The sequence below is a fragment of the Sesamum indicum genome, linkage group LG7 (genome assembly GCF_026168435.1).
Source record: "Sesamum indicum cultivar Baizhima isolate 11 linkage group LG7, ASM2616843v1, whole genome shotgun sequence".
Taxonomy (NCBI): domain Eukaryota; kingdom Viridiplantae; phylum Streptophyta; class Magnoliopsida; order Lamiales; family Pedaliaceae; genus Sesamum; species Sesamum indicum.
Window position 1 is genome coordinate 7,635,891 of NC_142663.1, and position 27,784 is coordinate 7,663,674.

Sequence of the window (27,784 nt, forward strand, 5' to 3'; positions counted from 1 at the left end):
GTTCTGATGGAAACGGCATGTGTCAAATCACATTAGTCAATGACTAAGTAAATAGGTAGAGTCGTATGCTAGCCATTTCAATTCATTGCGGAACAAGGAAAAAAAAAAAAAAACTTGACTTCTTTTTTGGCCAAATCAAAACCATAAATCCTAAATCCACAAATGAAATCCCAAAATCCAAGATGCATTTGCAACAAAATCAAAGATCTTTTTGGAGAGATTTTGAAGAGCAACATATTTTGGAGCAAAGAGCAATTTAAGGAAGAAGGCACCAAGCTAAAGTGATGGAAAAAAAGATGAAAGTTTGATAAGTTGAGAGAGGCCGCTGAGATGAAAGTTTGCAAGTATTGTTCGTGGTTCTAGGACTTTTTGGATAGAATCTTGGTGGGTTCTGCGGTTTGTGCTATGCACTGTGGTGGTCTTGAGCATCATATTGGTTAATCTTTGGTCAACCATTTTCTGGAGTGGAGTGATTGAGTTTTGCTTCTCCTGGTACCTGCAAAAAAGTTTGATTTTTAGGTTAGCGTGGTGGAGCGCTATTGATTCTTGGGGGTTCAAGAAAATGAGTTCTAATGCTTCAGTAGCTATAATTCAATTGGAAAACTTGGGGTTCATATTTCTGAGAATGGGCATTTATATGAGCTTGAATGTGCTGAATGTACTCTTGTTGAGTTCGTGCTTCTTGAATCGATTTTTGGGATACCATTTAATGATCTGCTTCTTTTGTGCATGGACATGAAATTGGACTCTCGGCGGCCCCTCTCAACTTACAAACTTCAATCCGAGGCACTAATCAGATTTTAAAATATTAGTGACATCTTTTGACCTATTGCTCTCAAATTAAAGTGACGAAAAAAAGATAAAAATATTGTGTAAATAGGCTAGAATTGCTTGTTGGCGTCATTTTTTCTCTTCAATAAGCTACATAAATGTCTATAGGGCATTTTTTTGGAACCCTGATCGCTGATTAATGGTACGTATCAAATCACGTGTCGTTTCCATCAAAACTTAACGAAACAAGACCAACAGTGTTGAAAATTCAGGATTTTGGGATTAAAAGTACTTAGCTCGTAAAGTTCGGGACCGAAAGTGATAATGACCGTATCTAGTAGAACCAAAAGTAAGATTTTGCCAATATTATTTTAAGAATGATAGATGCTAACTATTTATTGACAATAAAATTTAGTTATAACTTAACTTTAATGTTAAATAGTTTGTTATTATTATTATTTTTTAATCTATGCAACTCTTTTATTTTTATTTTTGACTTAAAAATTTTAATATACGAATTTATTATCAATTCTTGGTATACTTTTTATTCCTATAATATTTTAAAAATTTTGTATTTATATATTTATTTTTATTATAACATGATTATGATATATCGACCACAGTTCACTCGATGACGGGATCCATGACCTCGACCCAATCACTTTTTTAATTCCATCAACGTTCTATATTTGAAAATACTGGTTTTAATGTAGTTGCAATGAATATTTTGATTTGTCGGAAACATATCAAAAATATTTTGTTGTAATAAAAGAAGGAAAACAAAAATAAAAGAAAGGAAATTCAACAAAATCAAAAAACCCCATCTTAAAACCCTCATTCTTCTTGCACCTTATCAGAATTCCCCCCCAAGCAAAGAACTCATCTTGCAATCCTAACAATGCCTGTTATTATCTCCCACGACCTCACTTTTTCATCCAACAAGTTTCCCTTTTCAAGTTCTAACTGCAACTTCCAGTTTATGTTTTTTAAACAATCCCTCCATTTTCCACCATCTCTTCATGTAAGATGTGCGAAGAAAGCCAAACGGACCGGAAAACTGAGGTACCCATCCGAGAGAAAGAAGTTGAGACTTCAACAACACACCCAAATTGATGCGACAAGAAAATTAGAAGGTGTTTGGAGGCTTTCAAGGCTGGGAGTGTGCGTACACGAAGACCCTGGAAAAGACTTCTGGGGTGTTTCTGAGGCTCTGCTTAAAGAGATTGCCAGAGTTCTTGAATTCCCGGTGAGAAGCCGTGAACTTTGAAAATCTTTTTCTTGTGATTTCAGTAAACAAGAAATGGGTTTTGATGATTAATGTTTCTTTCTCGTTTTCTCCCATTTGTTGCATAATTTGGTTAAAATTGTTTATCCCTGATTATCTTGTCCAATCATGAATTTAGTTATTTTACGGCTTTCTAATTTTGTAAGTTTAAAGGAATTCGACTTACATTTACTGCACATTTTGTTGTCTGCTTTAAAAATTTTAAACACTTTTTTCCTCTTTTCAATGTAGTGGCTTGCTCTTTTGCTTTCCCTTTCTGAATGCATACTCGTTCCCAACCTTGTTTTGCAGGTCGCATCAATGTTGCCACCGGAGGCGTTCACTGTGGTCAGGAAATCATTTGATGCAAGAAAGGTATGTAAATCTTGATAATAGTTCAGTTGTTTATTTTCACTAGCAAGATTTAAGCACCCTGCGCGTCTCATTGAGTATTTTAATTAAGTATTAAGATTAGTGCCATTAAGTATAAAATCTAATGAGTATAAAGTTTTGAATTCTTGTGATAGAAGACTATGAATAAATAACAAGGAAAAGGATATGTAAAGTTCGTAGAATTATATTCGTATACTTTTAGTTTATTAAGATTAGTATATTTTATATCGTAATGTTTAGAAATAGTTTCATCTTTTGATGCATGAAATTGAATAAGTTAGATAACTTTGTAAATAATATAATATTAGTTAAAAGGTTATGTAAGCAACAATATTTATATAGATTTTAATTTTGTAACATAAAATATTGCGTTTATTGGGCATATATTATATGCTAATTACATAGATATGTTATAAAGATATTGCATATGCACATGTATAGTTGCTTGATGCAATCATAGATGTTCTAGAATAATTCTTTCAAGTTTTCTCAGTAGTTAACATTTTAATTGTATGTTCTCTGTAATTCTTTACGAAATTGAGTAATATACTGATAGATAGAGATTTAAGAGATACATTATAAATTTTCCTTTCCTTAATGGACAGATCTATTGCGGAAGTTTTATACGTTTTTCCAATTAATTATTTGTTCAACTCGGCTTTATATCCTATTCTGTAGAAGATAATGTCATATGAAGTTATCGACTACTTTTAGGATATAATAATATATTGAATTCCATAATTACCATTAAATTAACAAATTAAAGGGGCATTTTAGTTAGGTCAAAAATCACAAGAAGCCTTCAAAGATATTCATACTTTTATATTAGGTATAACTATTGAAAGATATTTAGGATTTGCATACAATACGAGCTACTGACTGATTACTGTTGGCATCTTGATGTTCCTTTTCTTTTCCATCCTCTTAAGTGGATGAAAAGTTTGTAAATTGTAACATTCCCCGGCATTTTTTAGTCTTCGTGCTGGCAAATGATTAAATCCACTTAGAGAAAGTCTTATTGATGAAAAATAGAAGACCAAGTACTTGTGCTGAATTACTTGATTGTTTTCAAGACTATATGGTTGAAGGGCAGGGATATCTATTTTAATATTAAAAATTGCACGATTAAGGTGGTTTTGAAAATGTTTCAAAACTAAGGCAAGTCATCATTTTAAATAATTACTGCCTTTTCTTTTTTATTGTTGGAGTCATTACGTACAAAATGAATCCAAGTCATTACTTGAGGTAATGATATTCACTTTGCAATTGTTTTTATTTTGTAATTTTTTCTAATAATGCCTCATTTAGCTCAATTTAATCATAATCTTTTTTTATTTTTTATTTTTTTAGTTCTCAAAACTTATTAAAATAATTTTTCTAAAAGAATCTTAAATAGGAGATCAAGTTTATTATTTACAATGCACTCTAATAACTATATATTTTTGTTTTAGGAATTTTTCAAAAAATTATTTTGTAGACTTTATAATTTAATTTTAAAAACTTTTATTCTCATTTTTCCAACAAAAGTTTACTAGTAAAGGACTAGAAAATACTAATTATGAAATGCGAGTAATGAATATGTAAAACACAACAAATCAGAAAAATTATAAAGTTTTTCAAAAGAATTATTTTGGTAAAGTTTTAATTGCTGCAGTTTTCATATATGAGAAACAACTATTACTTTGCAAGATGTCGCAGTAATTTGGGCACTTCTAATTGATGGTAATATAGTGGCTACTACATATACCGATAGATTCGATTTGGACTGGAAGGACTACTGGTTGTTATATTTAGGTCTCCGATTTGATAGAAATGGTTCAAGGGTTCACATTTACAACAAATGCAATAGCAAGTCATATATTTGGGGTTGAACTCACTAATAAAATACCAATTTACACCGCAAGAGAATATGCAAGCGCATGTGCATTAATAGTTAATCTTTTTGCAACTCCAATGCAGAACCAATATTTCCTTTTCTTTTTCCAACTAGCATTGTCTAACTCATGATGTAAATAAACTGATACAACAGTACCCCAATTGTGACAAAGAGTATATTGTAAATAACAAATTTGACACTCCCATTTAAGAATCTTTTAAAAAATTATTTTAATATATTATTATAAAATAATTAAAAAAATTGCGAATTAACAAAATTACAAAGTAAATGATGGTTAAATTGAACTAAATGACATGGTATTAGACAGAATTACGAAGTAAAAATAATTGCAAAGTAATAAAAAGATTTATTTTTGAGTTGTTATACAAATCCTTGGAATCGTAACTTAAGTAACTACTTGGAGTTGTCATTTTAAATGATGGCAATAAAAAGAAGAAAAATTGCAAGTTGTCATTTTAAAAATGGTGGTAATTGTGCAACTTTTATTTTTTAATATAAGCTGGTTGAAGACGTAGCCATAAGCTTAAGCAGATGATCTACTTGTTATTGAAGAGCTGGACTATTATCATCCATATTCAATTCTAAGATAGGCAGATGCCAATCAAGGTTATGAAGGTAGAATGTCATAATAGAGATATACATATAATACATATATATGTGTGTGTATATTATACGAGTAGTGGCATCTTGTAAGTAAGGTGGCATGTATGTCATTATTAGTATTGTTATTATTTTTAATAATTTCATAAAATTTAAAATTTAATCCTTAATTTCCAAACATGTATAACCCGAAAAACTTTGTAAAGTTCCAAACTTAGTCCCTTAAAATTTTAATATAATTGAATTAAACTCTATAATTTATTTTCTAGTCAAACTTTGTAATTCTTACAAAATAATTCATTAAGTTTCATATAATTTCTTCTATATCCAAATTAAATCAAATAAATCTTTTGCAAATAATTCTCAAAAACAAGAATTATATGAAAAAGAATAGATCGTATATGTGATGATAAATTAACTTATCAAAGATGATAGTATTATTTAATAATAGATAAGGGGCATCATATAATAGATAAGGGGCGTCACACTCTCTCCCCGTTAAAATAATTCGATCCCCCAATTCTAACACACATTGACTTGTTTTTTGAAGATTTATTTATTTTAAGCTATAAATACAAGTAGTTTAATGTCTTTGAGAGAAGATTTTAATTGATCATCTTGCTACTTGACATAGTAAGACCCTGTTGGCACGAGAAGTACAATATATATGTATGTTAATATACACACTAGGTTCGAGTATATTGTGATATGTCATGTAGTAAGATCATGTCTAAGGTATTAAATATCTAGACTCTAAGGAACCTTGTAAGTATCAATTACCTATATTTGCATAACTATTCTGCTTAATATGATAGATCTTCAAAAAACAAATAAACTTGTGTTTGAATTTGGGGACCGAATTCTTTTAACAAGGGGTGAGTGTGACGCCCCATACATGTAATACTAAAATTACGTACTGTCTTCATCAAAATTATTTTATTATTAGACGCATGGTATAATATAAAAATTTATTCCTTATATGTTTCTTGTTTTGGAATTATTACTATTTATAAAAAGTTTATCTAGATTATTTTGGAGATAGAAGTAATTGTATAAAACTTGAGGGGTCAACTTGTAAGTATAAAAGACCTGAAGTTGAATGGTTGATAAAATATAATTATAACTTGCATATATTAAAATTCGAAGTGATTGAATTGGATTTGTACAAAGCTTTTGGGGTCAAACTGAATAACTTTAGAAATTAGAGGACTAAATTATGATTTCCACCAGAGTTCTTTTTTTTATTTGAAATAAAAGAAAATAAAATAAATACTAACAAATGAGTAATGAGATTTGTGGAGAAGGTATCCTTTAGCCACGCCATCTTGCTTGCAAACATGCCACCACTTACTATAATATAATTATGTATATATATATATATATATATATATGTAATAACACATGAAACATTGTTTTGAAAGAGTTAGCCTACCTGAACATCATCAGGTTCTTTCCTTCCTTTCCTTTTCTTAACCTCCATTTTCTTTCCATTGCTTCGTTATTAGTTTCTACTGATATTATTAATTAGTCAATTTTAGTTGATTCATTCATTCCTAATAACTCACTTTAGTTAATTGATTAATTTGATATTAAGTCAGTGATTATTTGATTGTTAGGTATAGTTATATTAACCAACTATAATGAATTAAATATACTTAGTGTTCTTTTTTCTTGAAACTGAATATTCGATTAGAAATTAATTAATCGTTTTAATATCATTTTAATTGCCTTTTAAAATTGTGCTTTTTCATTAGTATATAGTATTTGTCAATTGCTCATTGAATCGAATTAACAAGTATTTATTAGATAAATATAAGAATAATTATTATTGATATTATTTAAGATAAGAAATTTGATACTATTCTCTACTCGTTGAAGGTGTAAATTATATACCTACTAATAATCAATGAATTAAGTTTAACTAATTTCAATTGGATTAATAGCATATATAAATTATGAATGGAGTGAATAATACTAAATTTACTTATAGGTTGGCCACCTCATTTTCCAACTAGCTTTACTAATTATATTTAACTAACCAAAATATAAAAGAAATATAACAGACATGGAAGTATTAAAATACACCAATTCTATTTAGTACATGAATATAGATATAACTGTTATGTAGTTACATTTAGATATGCATGGCTATCACACTCATAGCTTTAAATATAATGGAATAATAGGATGGTATTACACATGAACTTTCAACTTAATTTTGATCAATTTTTCTATTGTCTTCATTGGCGTTTAACTATTTTGATCGATTTTTCTATTTAGAAATTTTCGTTCACGTGCACCGACTCAAGGCCTCAGTAAGCTTTTGCTTAAGTTTCTCAAATTTCCTTCTCCAGATACAAGTGATAACGTGAATAAGTCAAACTTTAATTGATCTAGGAAAGAGATCAAGGTGGTGGGGAAAGAGGTCGAATTTTTAGGACATGTGATTGGTCAAGCCGTTAGACTGTTATTTTTGGTGAGTGTATCGTTGTTGCGAGATGTGTTAGGCTGCATCCCGAGAATAGTGCCTAAACTAGGAAACGTACTTTGGCATGACAGGTGGGGGATCTTTTTATCAGTCTACTTTTTATCATGTGCATAAACAACATTCTGAACAACAAGCCATCATTTAACTTCATGAGACGACAAGTGGAATGGGACTATTTATCAGTAAAAAGTGAGAGCTGAACATTCAAGAATTGAACTAGATACAAGATCGAAAAAATAGTTTTCCACTTTCACCTAAAAATATATGTAATCTATTGCACTTAGTGGCATGCGTACTAACATTCATTTGAAATGGGATGATAGAGCCCTCCCAAATATTAGATTTCACATGCTGACATGTATATTCTGTATATATGTATTCAAATGTGAAAATATAGGAATCAATTTGCTCTGGACAACGGACTAGTAACCTTTGGCAATGCCCCCATATCTCACACATATTGTTGTAACATGGTGTATCACGGTTCATGATAGAGAAAATATTTTGGCATCAATGGATAATGCTAATTATGACTTTTAAATTTGGACTAATAACATTTATATATGTGGCTGCTACAAATAATGCACGCATGTTATACAGTCATAAAATGTACATGAAACTCAATCTGAAATGTTTGTGAGTCCTTGCATATCCCATGAGTATTTGTGATGGCACAAAGCTATAATAATATTCTTGAACTCATAAAATTTTGCTTGAACCCCCCGTTTTGGAAAATTATACCCAAAGTGCCAACTGGATGCCCGAGGCCTATGGCCCAACAATGGCTATGTTGCATTGTAATCAGAGATGGCCAAATGGGTGCACGTGTATTGCTGTCTAGAATAGTCTACGAGTTGCACATCGAGTGTTTGATGTCTGTCTCGTGGAAATTCAGCATTCTTTGGTGTCTCCTATACACCGCGGTTACATGAAAACATCAATCATTGTGTTATCTTTTCATGACTTTAAAGTATAGCGACCTGAGGTTCACCGTTGCGACAGCCTATCTTGTACCATAAGCCTTTGATGTAGTTATTTTAATGCCATTGTATCACAATACAAAATAATGAGGTCATTATATTTTAAAATCATGACAAAAAAATATAATAATTTTTGGTTGCTCTTGGTGTATAACAGATATCTAAAGAATGTTGGGTTTCCATAAGATGAATATTAGATGTTGGATGTTGAGAAGTGGCTCATGTGGATGATTCTAGACGACAATACACATGTATTCATCTTAATGATAATGTGGAAGAGGTGTTGTTGGGATTGGGCTTGGGTTATGTAAGCCGTTTTGGCAATGACTTTCTAGGGAGGAGGTTCGAGGAAAAATTTATAAGTTCAAGGAGGACTACCGTACCTTCCATGCCATCACGAATACTTTAGGGACACATTATGACAAAGATGTTTGTTGGAGTTTCTTCTTAAATTTGTGTGATATTATAACAGGGGTATGTAATTCGTAACAGTCCATATATAAGTGTTAATTAGTTCTAACTTTAAGAGTCCTAAACCACCAAGCCATGATTTATTTAATTTGTGTACTTAGTTTAATATTGTCATAACTTTGTCGACATAGATATACTTTTTGTATCTTGAGTCGCGTTATTGCAACATGTATGAGATATTGGGATATCAGCTACAGCCATAGGTTATATGAGAGAACTGCAGATACAATTTTGGTCCTACTGTTGAGTGCACCAGAAGTTGGATGGGGGTGGGGGGGGAAGGGGGGTTGCACAACTCTGAGTGGCACGGCAGACAGGCGACTCATGTGATGGGGGGACACGTGGTATTTGCCCCTCGATGGAGACTAGAGGTGGGATAGGCATTGGTGGTGTTGAATCTTGAACCAATTCCATTAGACATTTTAAGGATAAGTTAGGTAATGAAGAATATAACACGAGTGAGGGTGATTGCATTTGCGTGATCAAGACTGCAGCAGATGGTGCAGATTGGTCATATAAACTTGAGTAATTTCGAACTAATAACATATTTTTATTAAATATATCATTCACCGTGCCTTGCCACAGGGGACTAATAGATACATATCAAAGAAAACACATGATCAGACAGGTAATAGTGTTTTTTGTCCCATGGGAAACAAAACCAAATGTACAAGACATATCTCCATTTTGTCTCTCTACTTACTGAAAATAAAGTAAATGAAACAAAATTTGGATGCATACATAGTCATAATTTTTGTATAAAATAGTTTATTCTACTTTTGTTCAGATAACATCAAATATAATATGAGTGCTTAACAAGGAAAATGGCTAATTGGATTCCCCAACTTTTCTTTGACATGGAAATCATTTTCAATTCATCATCATTCCTAAACCCATTTTACTAACTTATTGTAATCATTACAGTTCAGATTATTTTGTGAAAAATTATCAACAAGAAGACAAAGTGACGATTTAAAAGTGCTTGTTAGGAATCTATTTTTAATTTTAAAGTTCAAATTTATTGGGCCGTGTGAAGGAATTTGACTCACTTTGAAGGAATTTCATTCACTTTTTGGGAAATCTACGTGTTTGATTTTTTCTTTAAGTTTATGATTATTTTTTGAAGAAATTGTTTTGTAACTTCTCTGACCTTACTTTAAAGTTCAAGCACGAACAAATATTAATTGATGCCCATTGGAGTATTTCAGACTACTGATTGATTACAACAATGGAAAACTTGAAGACAGCTATTGATGGCCATTGAAGAGCCCGTTTGGTTGTGTTTTCATTTCTATTTTCAGTTTCCAACAATTGAAAATGTGTAGAAATGGTTTATGGGTTTTTGTGCGAAAAATGAGAATATGTTTGGATTTGTTGTTTCCAAATATAGGTATATATAGGTGTGAGAATGTTGAATATAGGTATATGTATTTTTGATGTGACAGAAAGACAACTATGACAAGCCCATGTGACCTATATAAATTTGAAATTTAGAATTAAAATGGGAATGCATTCTCACTAAAAATGGCTTGACCAAACAAATTCCCACCTACCAAAATAGTGAAAAGTGAAAAAAATCTCATTGAAAATACAACCAAACAAGCTCGAAGTATAAGATGAATTTTAAATCTAAACACTGAATAGAACAATAAATCAATAGAAGCTAAAATTAATTGAAATAGAACAATAAACAATAGAAGCCAGTCTTAATTGAAATAGAACAATGAAACAACAGAAGCCAGTCTTAACAGAATAGAACAAGAAAACAATAAAAGCCAGTCTTAACTGAAATACAACACAAAACAATAGAAGCCAGTCTTTACTGTGAATAGAACAATAAAACAATAGAAGCCAGTCTTGTCAAAGCTTCAGTGATAAGTCAAGGGCTACATCTTCGAGGTGCTGGCTCTCGGAATTATTGCTTTGGCTGTAATGCTCAGCTTGGTCATTGTTTGCACCGGCAATGGATTTTCCCTTCCAAGTATTTGAGCTCTGTCCCATGCTTGAATGGAATGGCATAAACGGGGGCCTTGCAGGGCTTGTGCAAAAGCTGCTTGGTTGTGGAAATGGTTGCACTGCATGAGATTCTTGAGACATCGGGAACATGAAACCTGTGTAATCATTTGTATGCATTTTATACTGCATGTTTTGATGGTAATGTGGGCTATGCATCACGGATTGGCTGATAGGTTCTCCAGGGGCTTGGTTGAAAGAACCTGGAAAATGGAAGGAAGTCATGCCAGTAACAGAGTGGTTACCTGTGTATCCAAAATTTGTTTCATGCCCTTGCCATTCATGTCTTTCTATGACCCTCTCAATTTTGTGGGCATTCTGATGTCCGCCTAAGGCTTGCTTGCTAGTGAACTTCTTTGGGCAGTAGTTGCAGCTATATTCTTGTTCCTCAAGATGTATTACATGCGTACCATGTAGAGGCTCTGATGCCCCTGAAGAATTCAGTTTGGTGGCATAGTTTGAGTTAAGTGCAAGATTTAACTCTGGTTCCATTTCTTCTAAAGATTGGTTCAAATCTAGGGATGAATCAGCTTTCATCACTGCATTGGTGTTTTCGTTCTTTCCTTCTACATCTTCACTTGGATTTTTCAACATCTTGGTAACATATAGCATGGTTTCCACTGCTAATTCTAGGACTGGGGATTCAACAGAGGCGAAAATTCCAACCAGGTTAATTTGACTTTCCTACGGATGCAGTTCTGAATTTATAGAGTGTCGACATTAATATCAGTAATAATAATCATGCATACCGGATCCAATTCAATTGTCTAAAGATGGTAAGGGCGTAAAGTCGAGTCAATCCAAATTATATTTAGATTTTGGAAATGATTGGGACGCCATTAAAATTATTCCTGATATATCAGTTTCCAGTTTATACCTGTCTGTTAGCTTTTAGTGTTGATTCTTGGAGTGGTTTGCTGATTGGAAGAAGAGGGAAAAGAATTATTATTGAGACTTTTTTGGTAAGACGTAATGTCCTATATATAAGAGATTCTTCTGTAAAGTCATTCATAATCCTTTGACACGCATAATTTAGGCATACTGTTCTGTCTATCTTGTTGTGGCGATGAATAGGCAATTAGTAATATGCTGAACCTGCCTGTACTGAGTTGGAATTGGCACAATCTCATAAAATTCCTAATTTTCCTTGTGTGGTAACCATGGCAACCTATTAGTTCAAATATACTGGCCGTCTTAAATATGTTGGAAATGCTCATCCATACAGGTTGTACCTTTTTGGTTCTCATCAAATTGTATACAAATCATTTGGTGAAATAATTAAAAGCACGATAAACCTCAGTTTCTGTTTTCATTATTTGGTCCAATACTTAGTACAACAAATGATGAAGGTGCAAATAATCTAGAACATTACCAGACAATAAATAGGTTGAGCAGGACTCCATATGTCAGAATGAATAGTTATAGAAAGAACTGGATTGTTATTATTAATTACAGGATAAGAATATCTGGTGTATATAGCAACTTCTCAAGCACCACAAAATAGTAGAATCTAAGTTACAATTTTTCGTATATACTGGAATATAATCTCGAAACCAAAAAGGATGGGTGGTCTGATCGTCTATGCCAATGGATTATTTCTTGGTTAACAAACATGGATTCTCCTAAGAGGGTTGGGCTACAGCAGGCATATGAACCATCCTCAAGTGGATATAAATAATCTTGTAGTCTGCTGTTGCCCATTGTTTTACTTGTGTTTTCAGATTGAAAAGTTAAAACTTCAAAGGACTTAAAATGGATCAACCGTGGGAATAATTTTTAGAACCTACTCCATATATGGAGGCTAAAGCCCGTCTGATACACAAGCTTATCATTTTAAACTTGGAGAATAAGTTTAGATTTCGTTAGAAGAGCCTGACATTTGTTTATTAGCTCAAGAATCCATTAGTTTTGGAACATTATTAGCATCAAGATGGGCAATAAAAGCAATTATTCTTTCGGTTAAATTGGAGGAGGCATTGTGGTTGATTGTGAATTAGGCTGAGATGAAAGAATCCGTATGGTTTTATCTCCTTACTAGAAAACTCCTAGTAGTTGTTGTTTTTGTAGACAGGTATTTCCACTGTTTGAGATTGTTTTGTTTGTGGTCTTGTTGCATGCCCCTAGTTCGTCGACCATGCAGCTTCCTTAAATTCTTGTTGGTATGCCTTTGCTTCCCACAGTAATCACAGTTCAAATGATCATTGTTTGATGGACTATGGTTGCTGACTTTTAGCTGCTCGTGAATGGAATTGGCATCTATTCCTGCCTTGTCCGCTGAAACTGCATATATAATGTAAAGGCACTTCGTCTACTTCTCTATTGATGCCAATATGAATAAGTTTGTCTTAGATAAGGTAAAGGTTCCTTACCAAGCATCTAAACCCTTAATCCATCATATCCATGTTTAAACCATCAAGGTAAATTATATATGCATTCTTCTTCTGCCAATCTGTGGAGCTTTGCTACATCTTCAGAGCATATAACCTGGAAATCTTCACAATAATCAAGTTCCTGCTGAGAGCCGCTGAGTTCAGCAAAATAGCAAGCTATATTTATCTCACCTTTTTTGTCTGATGAACTTATTTCTACGTATGTGCTTCCTCACGTAAGACTAGGTTTGAGATGCTGCATTTCAGTTCTTGGAAACAGTATTTAGTAATAGGTAAAGTCCAGGCCAGTTAGGCTGCACAGAGTTAATGTGCCATTACATGGCAAGAGACTTTTCAGTTTCCACTGGTTGTAGGTGGGGTTGTGACTTGTTTCAATTTATCCCCAGTGACATATCTTTGCAGAATTCTGGTTTGGATAACAATAGACTTCTTTTGTCAACTCTTAGGACTGATTTGCAAAGAAGGGTTCTCATTGCTCAAACTACTCTCGTTTTAAGCATCCTTTTCCTCTATGAGCCATGCTTTGGAGAATCGCAGTTAAAGAAAACAAAGGAAGTCCACGCTAATTACCTAGTGCCTATGAAAGGGCAGCAAACAAGATAATCCTACTGCCAAACAATAAGAAAAGTAGCTCCTTTGATCTGCAGCATCTCTGGTGCCTGTTGCAAATAACCAAGAGATATTTTTGTTCTCTTTCGTTCATTTCTGTAAATGTTAACCCTAAAACAGGAAACCATCATTAATGACACAGGTGCATGAATTAGGTCCTAATGGTCAGGTACTAAATACAGCTTACATCAATTACTTCTAAAAGTCCTCCACCGAGTAGTGGTCGATAATGTCCGTCAGAACACACATCTTGGTAGACTTAACTGTAAACATGAAGCCTTTGAAGACATAAGTTAGATTTGACCTTTCACATATTAATGAAGAAATGCATGCGGGCATGCAAAAATCTCTCCCGTCTACTGAAAGCAGCTTAGTTCATATTTTGTCCACCTTAAAGTTAGATTGATACTGAATTGACAATCAACAGGCATGTAAATACATGAGCAAAAAGTTATTCATCCAAAAAAAATAGGGTAAAGTTACTCATGGGAAAAAAAACCTCTTGGAACTATGGTTTTCACATCTGAGATTTCTACTGCAATTGATGGGAAAGGAAGCACAATGAAGAAAAGGAGAAGCATATGGTCTTTCTTTCCGGATAATATAACTGCATTAGAAGAAAACTGAATTGTTTATTTCAGCATCAATGTACAATTCTCTACTTCCTATTGGCTAGACACTTTAAGATGCTGGAAAAACAGCTGTGCTTTTTAACACCCATAACATTAGGTGGATTCAAACTTTAAACAAAGATTTATTAAACACCTTTTGTTTATCTCATTTTATCCATCTTATGAAATCAAAACCTGAAGTCATAACTGATCAAGTAATGCTTTAAATTGTTATGTGGAAAAGTGTTGGTCTTACAATTCTAAGACTTTTTCCTGCCTGGCATAGGAATTACTACTTTGGAAATCAGCATAAAATTAGGAAGTCTGCCATACTTGCCGTGTTCTCAGAGAGAATTGTTCTTGGCATAGGCTCATCTGCAAATAGTTGCTTTACAACCTTGGAGTATCAGTTGCTTAAGGTTTTTGGTTTCAGAGAGTTACTTTAACCCAATATCATGGTGCTTGTGTGATCTTGAGGCGCATATTAAACGATATGTTATGTCTTAGAGATGTGAGATATGGTGTCATTACAGGTGACCCTCAAACATGCAACTAACTGCTGTGTTGAACAAGGTGTTGCTGCCTTCTGAACCCATGGAACATCATCAAGATTGTTGCAAGCCAAACAGGATTCCTGCTTTGCACGTGTCTAATCTTGACTAAGATGTTCGAGAGTGGGATTATGAAACCTTAACTGGTTCCACATCAGTTGACAGAAGAAAAGTCTCATGGGCTTAGAAGTGGTTTAAGGATCCATGAGCACCAGTTCATTATAACCATTTTCACCGAGTCTCATGGTGTCACATAGGACTGGAATAAGGTGTAACTGTTTTGGGTTTGCAGACTTAGGGTGGATATACGCTTTGGAAATTGCAGATCAGGTCATAACCCTAACAGAAAAGGCAAAATTTTGTATATCTAAAGAGCTTAGATGTTTACTTCTGGAATTTATGAAATCTTAATTTGGTAAGTATCTGTACAGAGAGTTCTAAGTCTCAGCCACCAAAGACAGTGACAACTGTATATGGTTGTAATAATGTAGCTGTTGTTGGCCTATCGGTCCTGAATTTCTCAACAACTCTCAAAGTTCAGAACATCATCTTTTGACAACCTGGAACCCACCACAACAAATTGCAGTGAAAGGAATAGCGTATTGCATATTATCGATTAGATCTTTGTCACTTCATTCTTTTCTTGAAATTTGACATGGGAAGTCCTTTGAGATTGAGCATCTGTAAAGATCTGCAAAGAAAGTTTCGGACCAAACCTAGAGCACTGTGGTTAACTCCAGAGAGCTCTCTAATAGTTTTTAAGATCCTTTTGCCCTGGTAAACTTGTCTTAGAACAGAAAACACATCAATTCCATTTTCAACCTAGACTAACCTAGCTTCAAGTTGTCTTAACAAAGATGCAATTTAGGTCTTGCATCCAACATATACTGCATTGTTCTAAAATTTCTTTCAATGCCAACCAAATAGTACTGCAAAACTAAAGCATAACATACTGCCAAAAGATTAAATGATGAAAGATAAAGGAACTCGTTTAATGAGCTAACATGCCTGTGTATGCACAGCAAAGATGTCTATAGTTTACTGATGCTATCTAATTTCTTGTGCACTTTGGAAGCCTGCAAGCTTTGCACTTCAGAACTTGTATTGGTTGTTCAAAAAACACTGATATGTTGAGATAGTTGTTGTCTTCATTGACTGCAGTTGCTTAAGAAGCATGCAGGAAAAGATTTGCTGGGCATAGCATGAATTAAAGTGCTGATCATTGCTATATAGACTGATTCGTAAAGTATTCTGATTTTGTCCAAGATCCCTAGTATAAGCAATAAAAAATTTGAGATTCACCAAACAAACACCACATCCTGTCTCTCTTCGCTCATTTCTTTTATTTAGTTTCTTTCTGTTAACTTAATCATTTGCAGACCAGCTAATTGTTCTGCATAATCTCAGTTGCAGAAGGAGCCAAAGTTTGTATATACTGTGGATATGGATGTTCGCAAACTCCTAAGCCTTGAGCCTCGTACCTGGGAGTTCATTTCTGAGTTGGATCAAAAAGCTGGGTTTATAGAGTTTCTGCATCACGACAGCATTTCTGGTGATCTGATGAGTACAATCCGTAATCACCGGAAGATAGATGATACTGCATCTGTTAGAGAAGAAGTTCACAGCAATCATGTCATCAGAGGTTACAAGTTCCCTGCAACCAGAAGACCCAAAGTAGTAGTTGTTGGTAGTGGCCCCTCAGGATTGTTTGCTTCTCTTGTGCTTGCTGAAGTTGGTGCTGAAGTTACACTAATAGAAAGAGGGCAAGCAGTTGAACAAAGAGGACGTGATATTGGTGCTTTGGTAGTCCGTCGGATATTACAATTGGAAAGCAATTTTTGCTTTGGGGAGGTCATATCCTTATCCAATTAGTAATGCAATGTTTTTTCAGTGTATTTTGTTACATTTCTTCAGTATCTCTGACTACTCCTTGTTTTTACTATGCAATATGTCTCGAAATGGGAAAATTGAAAGGCACCAGCAGTTGAGTCAAATATGTGATCTCTATATAAAAAGAATAACAACAACAATAGTTTCATCATGACTCAAGCTTTTAAATTAGATATTGCTCCAAGGGTGCTTTGAATATTTAATGCAGAACAACTGAATGCATTTTCAGTTGACTTCTTTCTCTTTATGTAAAATGTGAAATAGCTTGACTTAGATATTTAAAGTTATCATATGCATTTTGCCATTCTGCATCTGGCAAATTAGGAATATACAGGTAGTAAATTTTACTCTTGTTACTGTCCATTATTCATCCATTAAAGACTTATGTATGACAGGGTGGTGCAGGTACTTGGAGTGATGGGAAGCTGGTAACAAGAATTGGAAGAAATAACAGTAGTGTTTTAACAGTAAGTATTGCTCTCTCATTGTAGCATCTGATGCCCCTTCCTGCAGATTCATTTCCCTGATACTTTCTACTTACATTAATGGCTTACATATAATGTTCTTAAGATGTTGGTCTTTCTTCATATTGTGATCTGAAGACATTGGTTTTGAATTTACATTCTGCATCTTTAGGTTATGAAGACATTAGTTCATTTTGGAGCTCCATGTAGTATATTGGTTGATGGAAAACCTCATCTGGGAACTGACAGATTGGTTCCACTACTCCGGAACTTTCGTGGATACTTGCAAGAATTGGGTGTGAGTCCCATTAGGGGTCGTGCAATTTATAAGTAGATCCTTTTACTTGTGTTTATTCTAGCTGTCTATCTTGCTTGCTTTCTCATTTGTCTTTCCTTTATCAATATGAATAGGTGACTATCAGATTTGGGACAAGGGTAGATGATCTGTTGGTGAAGGGTGAGCATATTGTAGGTGTTAAAATTTCTGATTCAAGAGACTTGTCAGATGCTTGTTGCCAGAAGTTGGGATGTGATGCTGTGGTTCTTGCAGTGGGGCACTCTGCACGGGACACTTATCACATGCTTCTTTCTCATAATGTGGACGTGGTTCGAAAAGATTTTGCTGTGAGTTACTTTCCATGAACTAGTTTTGTCTTTTGGTGCTTGTGCAATTATATGGCCATCTACATGAAGTGATGCATGTTTTCCAAAGTAGTTGTTCTGGAATACATGAAGCAAACTAATTACAACCTCCTCCGATTTTTATGTACCCTTGACATGAAGTATTAGATGAGAGTTCAACTAAAAGGTTTATGTATCTTTGCATAATTACCGTCAACTGATGCCGAGTTGTCATATCATTACATAAAAGGATAAATTACAACGATCTCTGTTGAGATTTGGTATAATTACGAATACCCCCTTATTATTTGGAAATTTACCAATAGCTCCCTGATTTTAATGGCCGTCTAACAATAAGCCCCATCCGTTAGTCTCCATTAGGTTTCCATCCATTTTTCGTGAATTGACCAAAATGCTCTTATGGACTAAGAACTATGATTTTATTTATTTTTAAAAATTTTTAGTGGATACTTATTATTTTAAAAAAAATTCCATCCTCCCCATCCGATCTTTTTACAATTTTTTAGTTTCTTTTTTAAAAAAAGAAAGAAAAAAAAATACAATAAGAGTAAAGTTGACAATTCATACCAAGGATTACATAATTTCACCAAACATCGGGGAAGGGGGGTATTTATAATTTTTCAAACAAAAGGGAGTAAACGTAATTATGTCAAACCTTAGGAGAGGTCATTGTAATTTACCCTATTTTAAGAGTGATGATATTTTTTACATAAGATTGTCTATATGCCCTTGCTAACCCACGGATCATTAGTTGGGAACTCGGGACGATCTAATTAAAAGATGCCGAAAGATGAGAGATAAATTATCCTCCAGTGATGCAAAGCTAGTGGTTTTGTCATCTCATTATTTTAAGAGTGATGATATTTTTCACATAAGATTGTCAATGTGCCCTTGCTAATCCCAGGATCATTAGTTGGGACGATCTGAAAGATGCCAAAAGATGAGAGATAAATTTTTGGAACAAAAAGAGTACTATCTGCTGGGCTTGCATATTAGAATCTGCAGAATATAATCCAGTGGATTTTTTCTATTTTATTTTCAAGTTAAGTTCTAGAAATGTTTTCTATCAGAGACCTTGATCAACAAACTTTGGGTAGTGGGTACTCATAATGGTTATACTTAGAGGATATGCAACCAATTAACCACTTGGATAAAATATATTTGCTGTAAGAGGGCATGATTCAAATTGTTTTAGTTTGTGAAGTAATGTGATAAACACAGACAAAGAGAAAGTAAAGAAAAGACTTCCATTGGTCTTCTGTTGTTACTCCTTTTGCTGCTATAAGATGACTTCAGTATGTTATTACAAAAAGAAGACTGTTTACAATCAACTCGAAGAGCAAAATGAAATTTTGGAGACTGAATGGCATGTCTGTGGTATTGACTCCTGCTTTGCATTTTGCATTGGCTGGCCCCAACATTATCTTAAGATCATCGTCCTTCCTTAAACTATACCTGGTATTTGATTATTTAGTTAAATTTCTGTGTTAATTTTGTTGAATGACTGCAATAGATATGTCAAACATTTTTTGTTTTCATTTTACAGGTTGGCCTGCGAATAGAACATCCCCAAGAATTGATAAACAATATACAGGTTTGTGACTTGTTCAGTAAAATGTGGGGCTCTTCAATTAAGTAAATGAGTCTTGAATGAAGACCTTTGTGTCCATTAACTACTGCTTCCCAATTCTAAGCCTTGACAGGACATCTTCAGCTGCTTGTTTTTTCTTAAAATTTGGGATATTATGCATAGTTGTTGTTTTAATTGTTTCACTCGACATGAATGGGAGAAAGAGGTTAAACAATCTGCACTTTGACTATGATCTCAGGCCTAAAAGCAAGAAGGAACAATCATAGTCACATGCAGATAAACTCTGTTCATTTTAGAGCCATGGAAAGCTATAATACTGAATTTACTGCTGAAACTTTGGAAATGAAGCTACAATTTCTTGGATCATACCAGCTATTAGTTGATGTTTTTCTTATAGGATTACCTACAGATGTATAAGTAGATTTAGTTATGATCTTAATTTGGTTATGTTTCACGACGAATTGGTCTTTTGACATGACGGGTGGACCTAAACATAATGATGCAGTATTCTGGGTTAGCCAGCGAGGTTCAGAGTGGGCGTGGGAAAGTACCAGTAGCTGATTACCAGGTCGCTGAGTACGTCAATCTAAGAGATGCGGATACACTGTCAAATTCAGATTTGACAAGTCGTAGTTGTTACTCCTTTTGCATGTGTCCGGGAGGCCAGGTATTTACTCTTCCTTGCAAGTGTATGTCTTCCTTGTGCTCACGGTCTGGTTTCAGTTTTTCTATCTTGGTGGACTCTGCCTATTCTGTCAGTGGATGTATATGACCTGTCTTACTCAGGTTTCATGAAGGCATCATCCTTGGATCTTATCATCTGATATCAAGGATGAGATGTCTTCATGAAACCTGAATCTATATAAAGATGGTGTTTGGATCAACTTATACACTTTTCATGAAAAGTGTTTGTTAAAATCTTTAAAGAAGGAGCTTATTACATCCAAAAGTAAGATGATGGGAGCTTATGAACTTCTCCGAAAAAAGTAAAGAGTTTCCAACTTATTTTTGAAACTTCAACAAACTCATATTTTGGTCATATTATAAGTTTAGTCAAACACCACCTCTATGTGTCAGCAAATTGTCTCCGAGTTGAGATCAAGTTACCATGAGGTGCCACCTTGTCAATCAGGGCACATGCACAATGCTACAAACTTGACTCGTTTAATTCCCATAACCCAAATTCAGCCTCTACAATCCCAAGCAATTTGCTATGTGTATTTGCATTTCCTCATTTGACATCTAAAACACATTTGAATTGATAGACACGTCACATGATATTTCAGTTTGCATTTTGTGCAGGTGGTTCTCACCAGCACAGATCCATCAGAACTTTGTATTAATGGCATGTCTTTTTCTCGGCGTTCATCCAGGTGGGCTAATGCAGCACTTGTAGTGACTGTGTCTTCAAAGGATTTTGATGCTCTAAATCTCAGTGGGCCTCTAGCCGGGGTTGAATTTCAGGTACCTTTCAGTCTGAAATCTGAATATGTTATATTCACTTGTTTTATTAGTTTCTTGAACTTAGAGTTATTTTCCACTCCCTTTTCTAAACTTAAAGTAGGACGGTAATAGTGTCCAATGAAACTATTCTAAATCGGTGATGTTTCAGTTTCCTCTTTTTTTCTTTTATCCTGTTTTGCATGTTTATATTTGTTATTTTCTTTGTTTTAGCATTATCTGTTTACTTTTCAGAGAACATTTGAACGAAAAGCAGCTCTCATGGGTGGTGGAAACTTTGTCGTTCCTGTACAAACAGCTACTGATTTTCTTGAGAACAGATTGTCTGGTGGAACCACCTCTCTCTCTCTCTCTATATATATATATGTGTGTGTGTGTGTGGTTTATTTTGTTCGTTTTCTCCGTTTCCGGCTGCGGTAGGCTAGTAGCTAATTCCCTGAAGACTTCATTGGCTTTGTTTGTAGTAACATCTGTACCGCCCTCCAGCTACCGCTTAGGTGTAAAGGCCGCAAATCTTCACAAACTATTTCCTGTTCGTGTTACTGAAGCTTTGCAGCACGCAGTTTCAATGTTCGACAAGGAGGTTCAATCTCCTTCCTTTTACATTTTCATTTCATCTGTCTTAAGCTATATGCCATTTTGTGTAAACTTCAAGAGGTGAAATTAAAGTTTATTACTATCACGGTGCTTACAGTTGCCGGGATTTGTCTCCAACAATGCCCTTCTTCACGGAGTCGAGGTACTATACCTTCCCACTTTGTGCACCGCACAAATTTTTTGACAGATGCCTAGAGAGGCAATGACAACCCTGGTGTTTCCATCTATTCAAACAAAATGGGGTAGTATATAAACGTTGTAAATTATGAAAAGAAAGTTGTTATAATTTAACCTGAATAGCCTATTTTTGTAAAGAATTTACCATGTTGATCGAATATCATGTTACTGATTTCTATTCATTCACATTGTACAATTAATTTTTTTACATCGATCATTTGTCTTGTTGTAGACGAGGACTAGTTCTCCCGTCCACATCACCCGGAGAAGCGATACATGGGAGAGCACCAACTTGAAAGGGCTCTATCCCATCGGGGAAGGAGCGGGCTATGCCGGTGGAATAGTGAGTGCTGCCGTGGATGGAATGCATGCCGGCTTTGCCATTGCTCGGAATCTTGGTCTCTACGACGGCAGCATTGATTCAATTCTGGGTAAGCCTCAGAATGTTGGAGTTGTCAAATATTAAGGTTGTTCTTCACTTTGGTCCGAAGGTGAGTTACATATGATGTGTAGGAATTAATCTTTTCATCAATTATCAGGGAATGTAAATTGTATGGTATGTTTTTATGTCTGGTAAGTTTTTTGTCAGAAATTATTGTAATTGCTTTATATCTATCTCTTATGGAATTGAAATTGCCTTTATTGGTGTATTCTTTGCAAAATTAATCCCACAGTTTAGGGTCATTCAAACTTGACCTACTCTATACAAAATTTTAAATTTAACCCCATATTTCGTTAAAAATTGCAAAAGCGAGGTCAAACATTGCAGGAAAAAGCATCATACCTCTCCCCTAAAAGACATTAAAATTAACAACTGATCATTTTTTGGTCTATGTGCACGTGATTTTTATGTGGGTTCTCCCCAGTTAATTTTTAACGGCTATTAATTTTTGAGGTTTTTTTCCAACATTTTGGCTTCTTTATGTATTTTTTTTTTTTACAGAATATGGGATTCAATTTAAAATCTCCTTAAAGTAAGGGGCAAATTTGACATGACCCTAAACTGTGGTTTAGTTTTGCAATTTTTCCGTGAATTCTTCTATCTTTGGTGCGCCAAGATTCTCCTAAAAGTTGACACGTGTCCTTGAATTGTTTCTTCTCTCAATTGTTTTAAAATTATTTTGCAATTTCTACTATTATGTTTTTTTCCTCTCTCAATTGTTTTCTTTTCCTTTTTTTTCTTACTTTCTTTTCTAATTTGGTTAAATTAATTGTTTTTTTGCTATTCAAATTATATTTAGGATTAAATATATTGTGCACCCCGAAATATGTTACCCTCGTCAATTACTATCTTAAACAAAATAAACTTTCATTTAACCCCTTATTTTTTAATAATCTTTTAAATTAAATAATAACAGACCAAATATTCTTAACTATTAATAATATAATATATTTACATTAATGCCGTCTATTGTTAAATATATCAATCGATTTTAAAAGTTATTACCCACCCAATAAAATTATTACCATAGATATGTATCCAAATCTAAATTTAATAAAAAAATATTATATTCGTATATGATGGGTTTGGGTCTGGGTTTAGGTTTTGCATACCAATTGAAGTGTCTAACATGTTGGATCTAAGGTTAGGATAAGGGCTGAAATAGAGTTATTGCATAGAATATATATATATATATATATATATATATATATATTAAAAAGAAAAGCATTACCTCATTAAATCACAGATTACCTCACTTGACATTTTGTTGCCAAAACAATATGTTTGACGACACTTGCAATATTTTTGTCGTTAAAATTATATCTAGTATAATGCACAAATACAACTCTATAAATTTATTTTAATTTAAAAGTACTAATATTGATCTTATCAGTGTGTGTGATTAATCCAATATTAATTTATTAGCATCATAAATGAATAAAATTAAAATCAAATTGATTGATATATGTAACTATAGAAGGCATATATCATATTATTAATAGTTCCATTTTTATTTAATTTAAAGATTATCACAAAGATGTGGGTAACCGAAGGTTTCTTTAGTTAAAAGGATCGATAATTGATGAGGATGATATATTTTAGGAATGTAAAATGTATTTAACTTTATATTTATTCACAAAATTATCGTAAATAGAATAGGCTTTAACATAATAATATCTTTTTATATTTATTTACTACTCTGTATACTTAAAGCGTATGCACACCCGTAGAATGTGAAATATGTACAGTATCTATATTATATAATTATTGATCAGCACCATCCTTATGTCGGGTAAAATTTATTTTGTTTCCCACATTTGATTTCAATTTTAAAATAATTCCTGTCTTTTTAATTAATTTTAAATTAGTTTCTTCTGTAGTTAAATTTTTTCATATTATCCCTATTAAGAAAAAAAATATTTTAGTGTTTCACTTTTCATTTTTTATTACAATTTGATCTCTCATACATTAGCTTAGAAAATAATAATTATTTTATTAGAAAATTTATCATTAAACGATTAATCATATGTTTGTGTATATTTAATTTTAAATTTGTTTAGAAATTAATTATTAGTTTAGAAATATATATATATATTAATTGTATAAATAAAAAATATTAAAAATTAGAATAAAGTTATGAGAAATTATTGAAAAAGAGAGAGAGAGAGAAGAAAAATTGAAATAGAAATTGAGAAGAAAGAAGAACACAAATTAATAAAATAATTTAAAAAATAAAAAATGACAAACAAAAAAATCGAAGACACATATTCAATTATATAAAGTTAAGATAATAATTTGATTAATGATACATCAATACAATTATTATGAATTTATTGAATTTCTAAAAATTTTCAAATAAAAGAATGTCTCAATGAATTAAGGAGTTTTATATACCTCATTTTTCATTAGCTGACATATTTATTTTCTTAATTTTATGCCCTAATTTTAGAAGTTTTTTATTTAAACTAATTTCTCCAACTTATTTATTTAAATTTTTTATTTGAAAAAATCAATAAATTCATTAGATACACAATAATTATACTAATATATATCATTAAACTGGTTATTATTTGAGGGCCAACAATAATTTATTTCAATTAAAATGGTTATATTTTTCTAAGTTTTAAAAGTAGAAGGATCAAATTGTAAATAAAAAATTAAAAAGTTAATGCATGATTTTATGGGGGGAAAAAAAGAGTTTCATAAATATAATATGAGAAAATCACTCATTAGAAGGTGGCCGGCTCGAAATATGCGACCTCCTAAGGCAACCCCAAAATCAGCCACGTAATCTCTCCAAATCGATAATGGACCCTGAGGATTAAAACATGTACGTTAGGCTCGTCAGGGTCGTCCCCGACTAAAACTCTCCGACGCTCAAATTAGTTCAGGTCGAGATAGAAATATACGATTAAAAGATACACAGTCGAAAGCAATAAATGCATGTTTCTTCAAATGATTTGTATCTGAGTATTTAACGATACAAATATACATTGTTGACAGGGCCACGTATCACAATCTGGATATTGCCCAGTTCTAATCGAATGGTGTAACAATTTATCCTGTCATTCCGTGTCGGTGACCCACGAGTTGGCATGCGGATCTTCCTGTATTAAGTCTATAATAAAAGGGCTTTTTTGTTTGTTTAGCAAATAATAAAGGTAATCCCATCAGAGGGACTAATTTTTAATAAATTGAAAATATAAAAACTATTTTAAAATTAAAATCAAAAGTTAGGGATTAAATGAATTTTACCCTCCTTATGTCTTGGTCAGTCATTTTTTTTAAATGTCCTCTACATTTAATTGTTTTTTTTTTTTTTCTGTTAGCATCATCTATATTTAAATGTTGAGTCGGAATCTCAAACCATTTGTGCCACGTTCGTAATAGCTTCTACTTAGTGGTGGTAATAAATTGTAAATAGAGTTGGTAAATTAAGCAATAATAAAAATTAAAAGTGTGGGGGAATAAAAGTTAAATGTGAAAAAAATAATTAAAGCTTGAGTGTTTAGAAAAATAATTTAAATATTAATAATTTTGTCAATAAGTTGTAAAAGTTGATGGAAAATTGTTTATTGCTTTTGCCTTAATTAATTTAATTTAAACACTTCAAAAATATGAATTGTAAAACAAAAATACTGTTTTTAATAATAAATTGATAAGTGTTTATTTCATCATTTGTAAACTCATAAGTCTTTGGACTAAATAATTCTGTTAATTCCTTTTGTTTTAAAATTCTCAGTCATGCTATATATCTTTCATGGTTCAACCTTTCTGATTCCTAATCTGTTAATAGATTGTAGATTATTTTTTTCATAAAGGAAAAAAGAAAAGCTATTTATATACTACCTTGTACAATTAATAACATGCCTATTTTACTAGTTAAATTTATTTTAGGGATAATTACATTCTCTTTTTTTAAAATTTGATGCAATTACACGTAAATCTCTTATGATTTGGAAAATTACATGTAGCACCCCTGAAATTTACTTTTATCTAATAAATAAGTCCTTCTATTGGTCGAAATTCATTGAATTTGTTGATATTAACAAGAAAACTGAATGAAAATTAATATTTACCCTCGATTGACTTAATACGGACTTATCATAGGTTAAACAATTTTTTTCAGACTAAACTATCTTTATAACAGTAAAGATATATCTCCTTATATAAATTAATGCGTGAAGACGTATGGATGTAATTTAATCTTAAAAAAGATTTATTTGACATGCAATAAGTCAGTAATAAGTTAATCGGGGGTAAATATAGATCTTTTTATAACAAAACTCGATGAGTTTTGACTATAGAGGGACTTATTTATTAGACAGAAGTAAACCTCAGGGGTGTTAGATGTAAGTTTTTAAATTACAGGGGGTTTACGTGTAATTACGTCAAACTTTACGGGAGGAAGAGTGTAATCATCCCTTTATTTTATATTTGGTGTTTTGTATACTAGGTATCTTGATGATTGTCAAATACCCAATATTTTTAAAATATTGTGTGTATGTAATTATCTAACCAGTATATTTAACAATTGGTGTAGCATTTATAGGACCGTTTAATATTAACGGGATTGTATTTTACCATGGGTCCCATACCTTGACTAGGTCAAATAAATAAATTGGGTAAATCAAGTGTTAAAAAAAAATCAATGAGCAAAAGTATTTAAAAGAATAGAAGGAGTTGAATCATAATTAGTACCTCATCATCATGTTAAAAGACAAAGACAAACATGATTGCAAATGATTTTGCTTCCAAAGAAATGAAAAAGGGCACATGAGAGTGTCATTTGCAAATAGTAGTTTTGTTTACTAAGAGGTTGAGGCCATCACAAATGACAAGTAGTAGGTACACCCAAATTGGCCCATCTCCATACCAAAAGCTAAAGACATAGGAAAGAATATTTCCATACATTAATTGATTCTTGTCATTGTATTGTGGCACATGACTGCCCATCATTTTCCCTTTGCCCCTCCATCATCACACTTCTTTATCCATGTTTTTTTTATTTATTTTTATACAATTAAAGCGTCTATCGTCACGTTTGGTGTCATTACATGTAAACTTCCTATAATTTGAAAAATTACATGCGATAGTCCTGATTTTGTTTATCCTAAATAGGTTCTTTGACTTATATTTATTTATTGCAAGTCAAACAAATGTTTTATAATGAAAACAGCCTTATAAGAATGAAAATATACTTCTTCACATACATTAGCTTATCAAGATGTGTAAATGAAGATATATCTTCTCATATGCATTAGCTTGTGAAGATGTGTAAATGTAGTTTGGTGAGTAAAGATTCGTTTGACCTACAATTGGTTAGTAATAAGTCAATTTGAGGTAAATATAGATTTTTATTCAATTTTTTTTACTAGTATCAATACATTCGGTGAATTTTAACTAATAGAAAGAGTCTATTTATTAAGCAAAAACAAACTCAAGTTACCTCCATGTAATAGTTTATATCACATGAGGGTAG

General features: G+C 32.8%; 1 protein-coding gene across 2 annotated transcripts; it reads left to right on the forward strand.

Moving 5' to 3' along the window:
• Nucleotides 1-1,597: 1,597 nt before the first annotated feature.
• Nucleotides 1,598-22,502, forward strand: PDE327 (FAD/NAD(P)-binding oxidoreductase family protein). Of its 2 annotated transcripts, XM_011085633.3 has the most exons (14): nucleotides 1,598-2,017; nucleotides 2,348-2,410; nucleotides 16,446-16,889; nucleotides 17,324-17,395; nucleotides 17,565-17,690; nucleotides 17,804-17,849; nucleotides 17,943-18,016; nucleotides 19,581-19,628; nucleotides 20,131-20,292; nucleotides 20,928-21,089; nucleotides 21,321-21,414; nucleotides 21,551-21,669; nucleotides 21,781-21,825; nucleotides 22,093-22,502. In XM_011085633.3, exons 1-14 carry the CDS (start codon nucleotides 1,670-1,672, stop codon nucleotides 22,324-22,326), a joined length of 2,037 nt encoding a protein of 678 aa, XP_011083935.1. In that variant the 5' UTR covers nucleotides 1,598-1,669; the 3' UTR covers nucleotides 22,327-22,502. The 2 variants fall into 2 exon arrangements, with proteins under 2 accessions (XP_011083935.1, XP_011083934.1); XM_011085632.3 differs by having other exon boundaries at nucleotides 1,599-2,017; nucleotides 17,804-18,016.
• The last annotated feature ends 5,282 nt before the right edge of the window (nucleotides 22,503-27,784 follow it).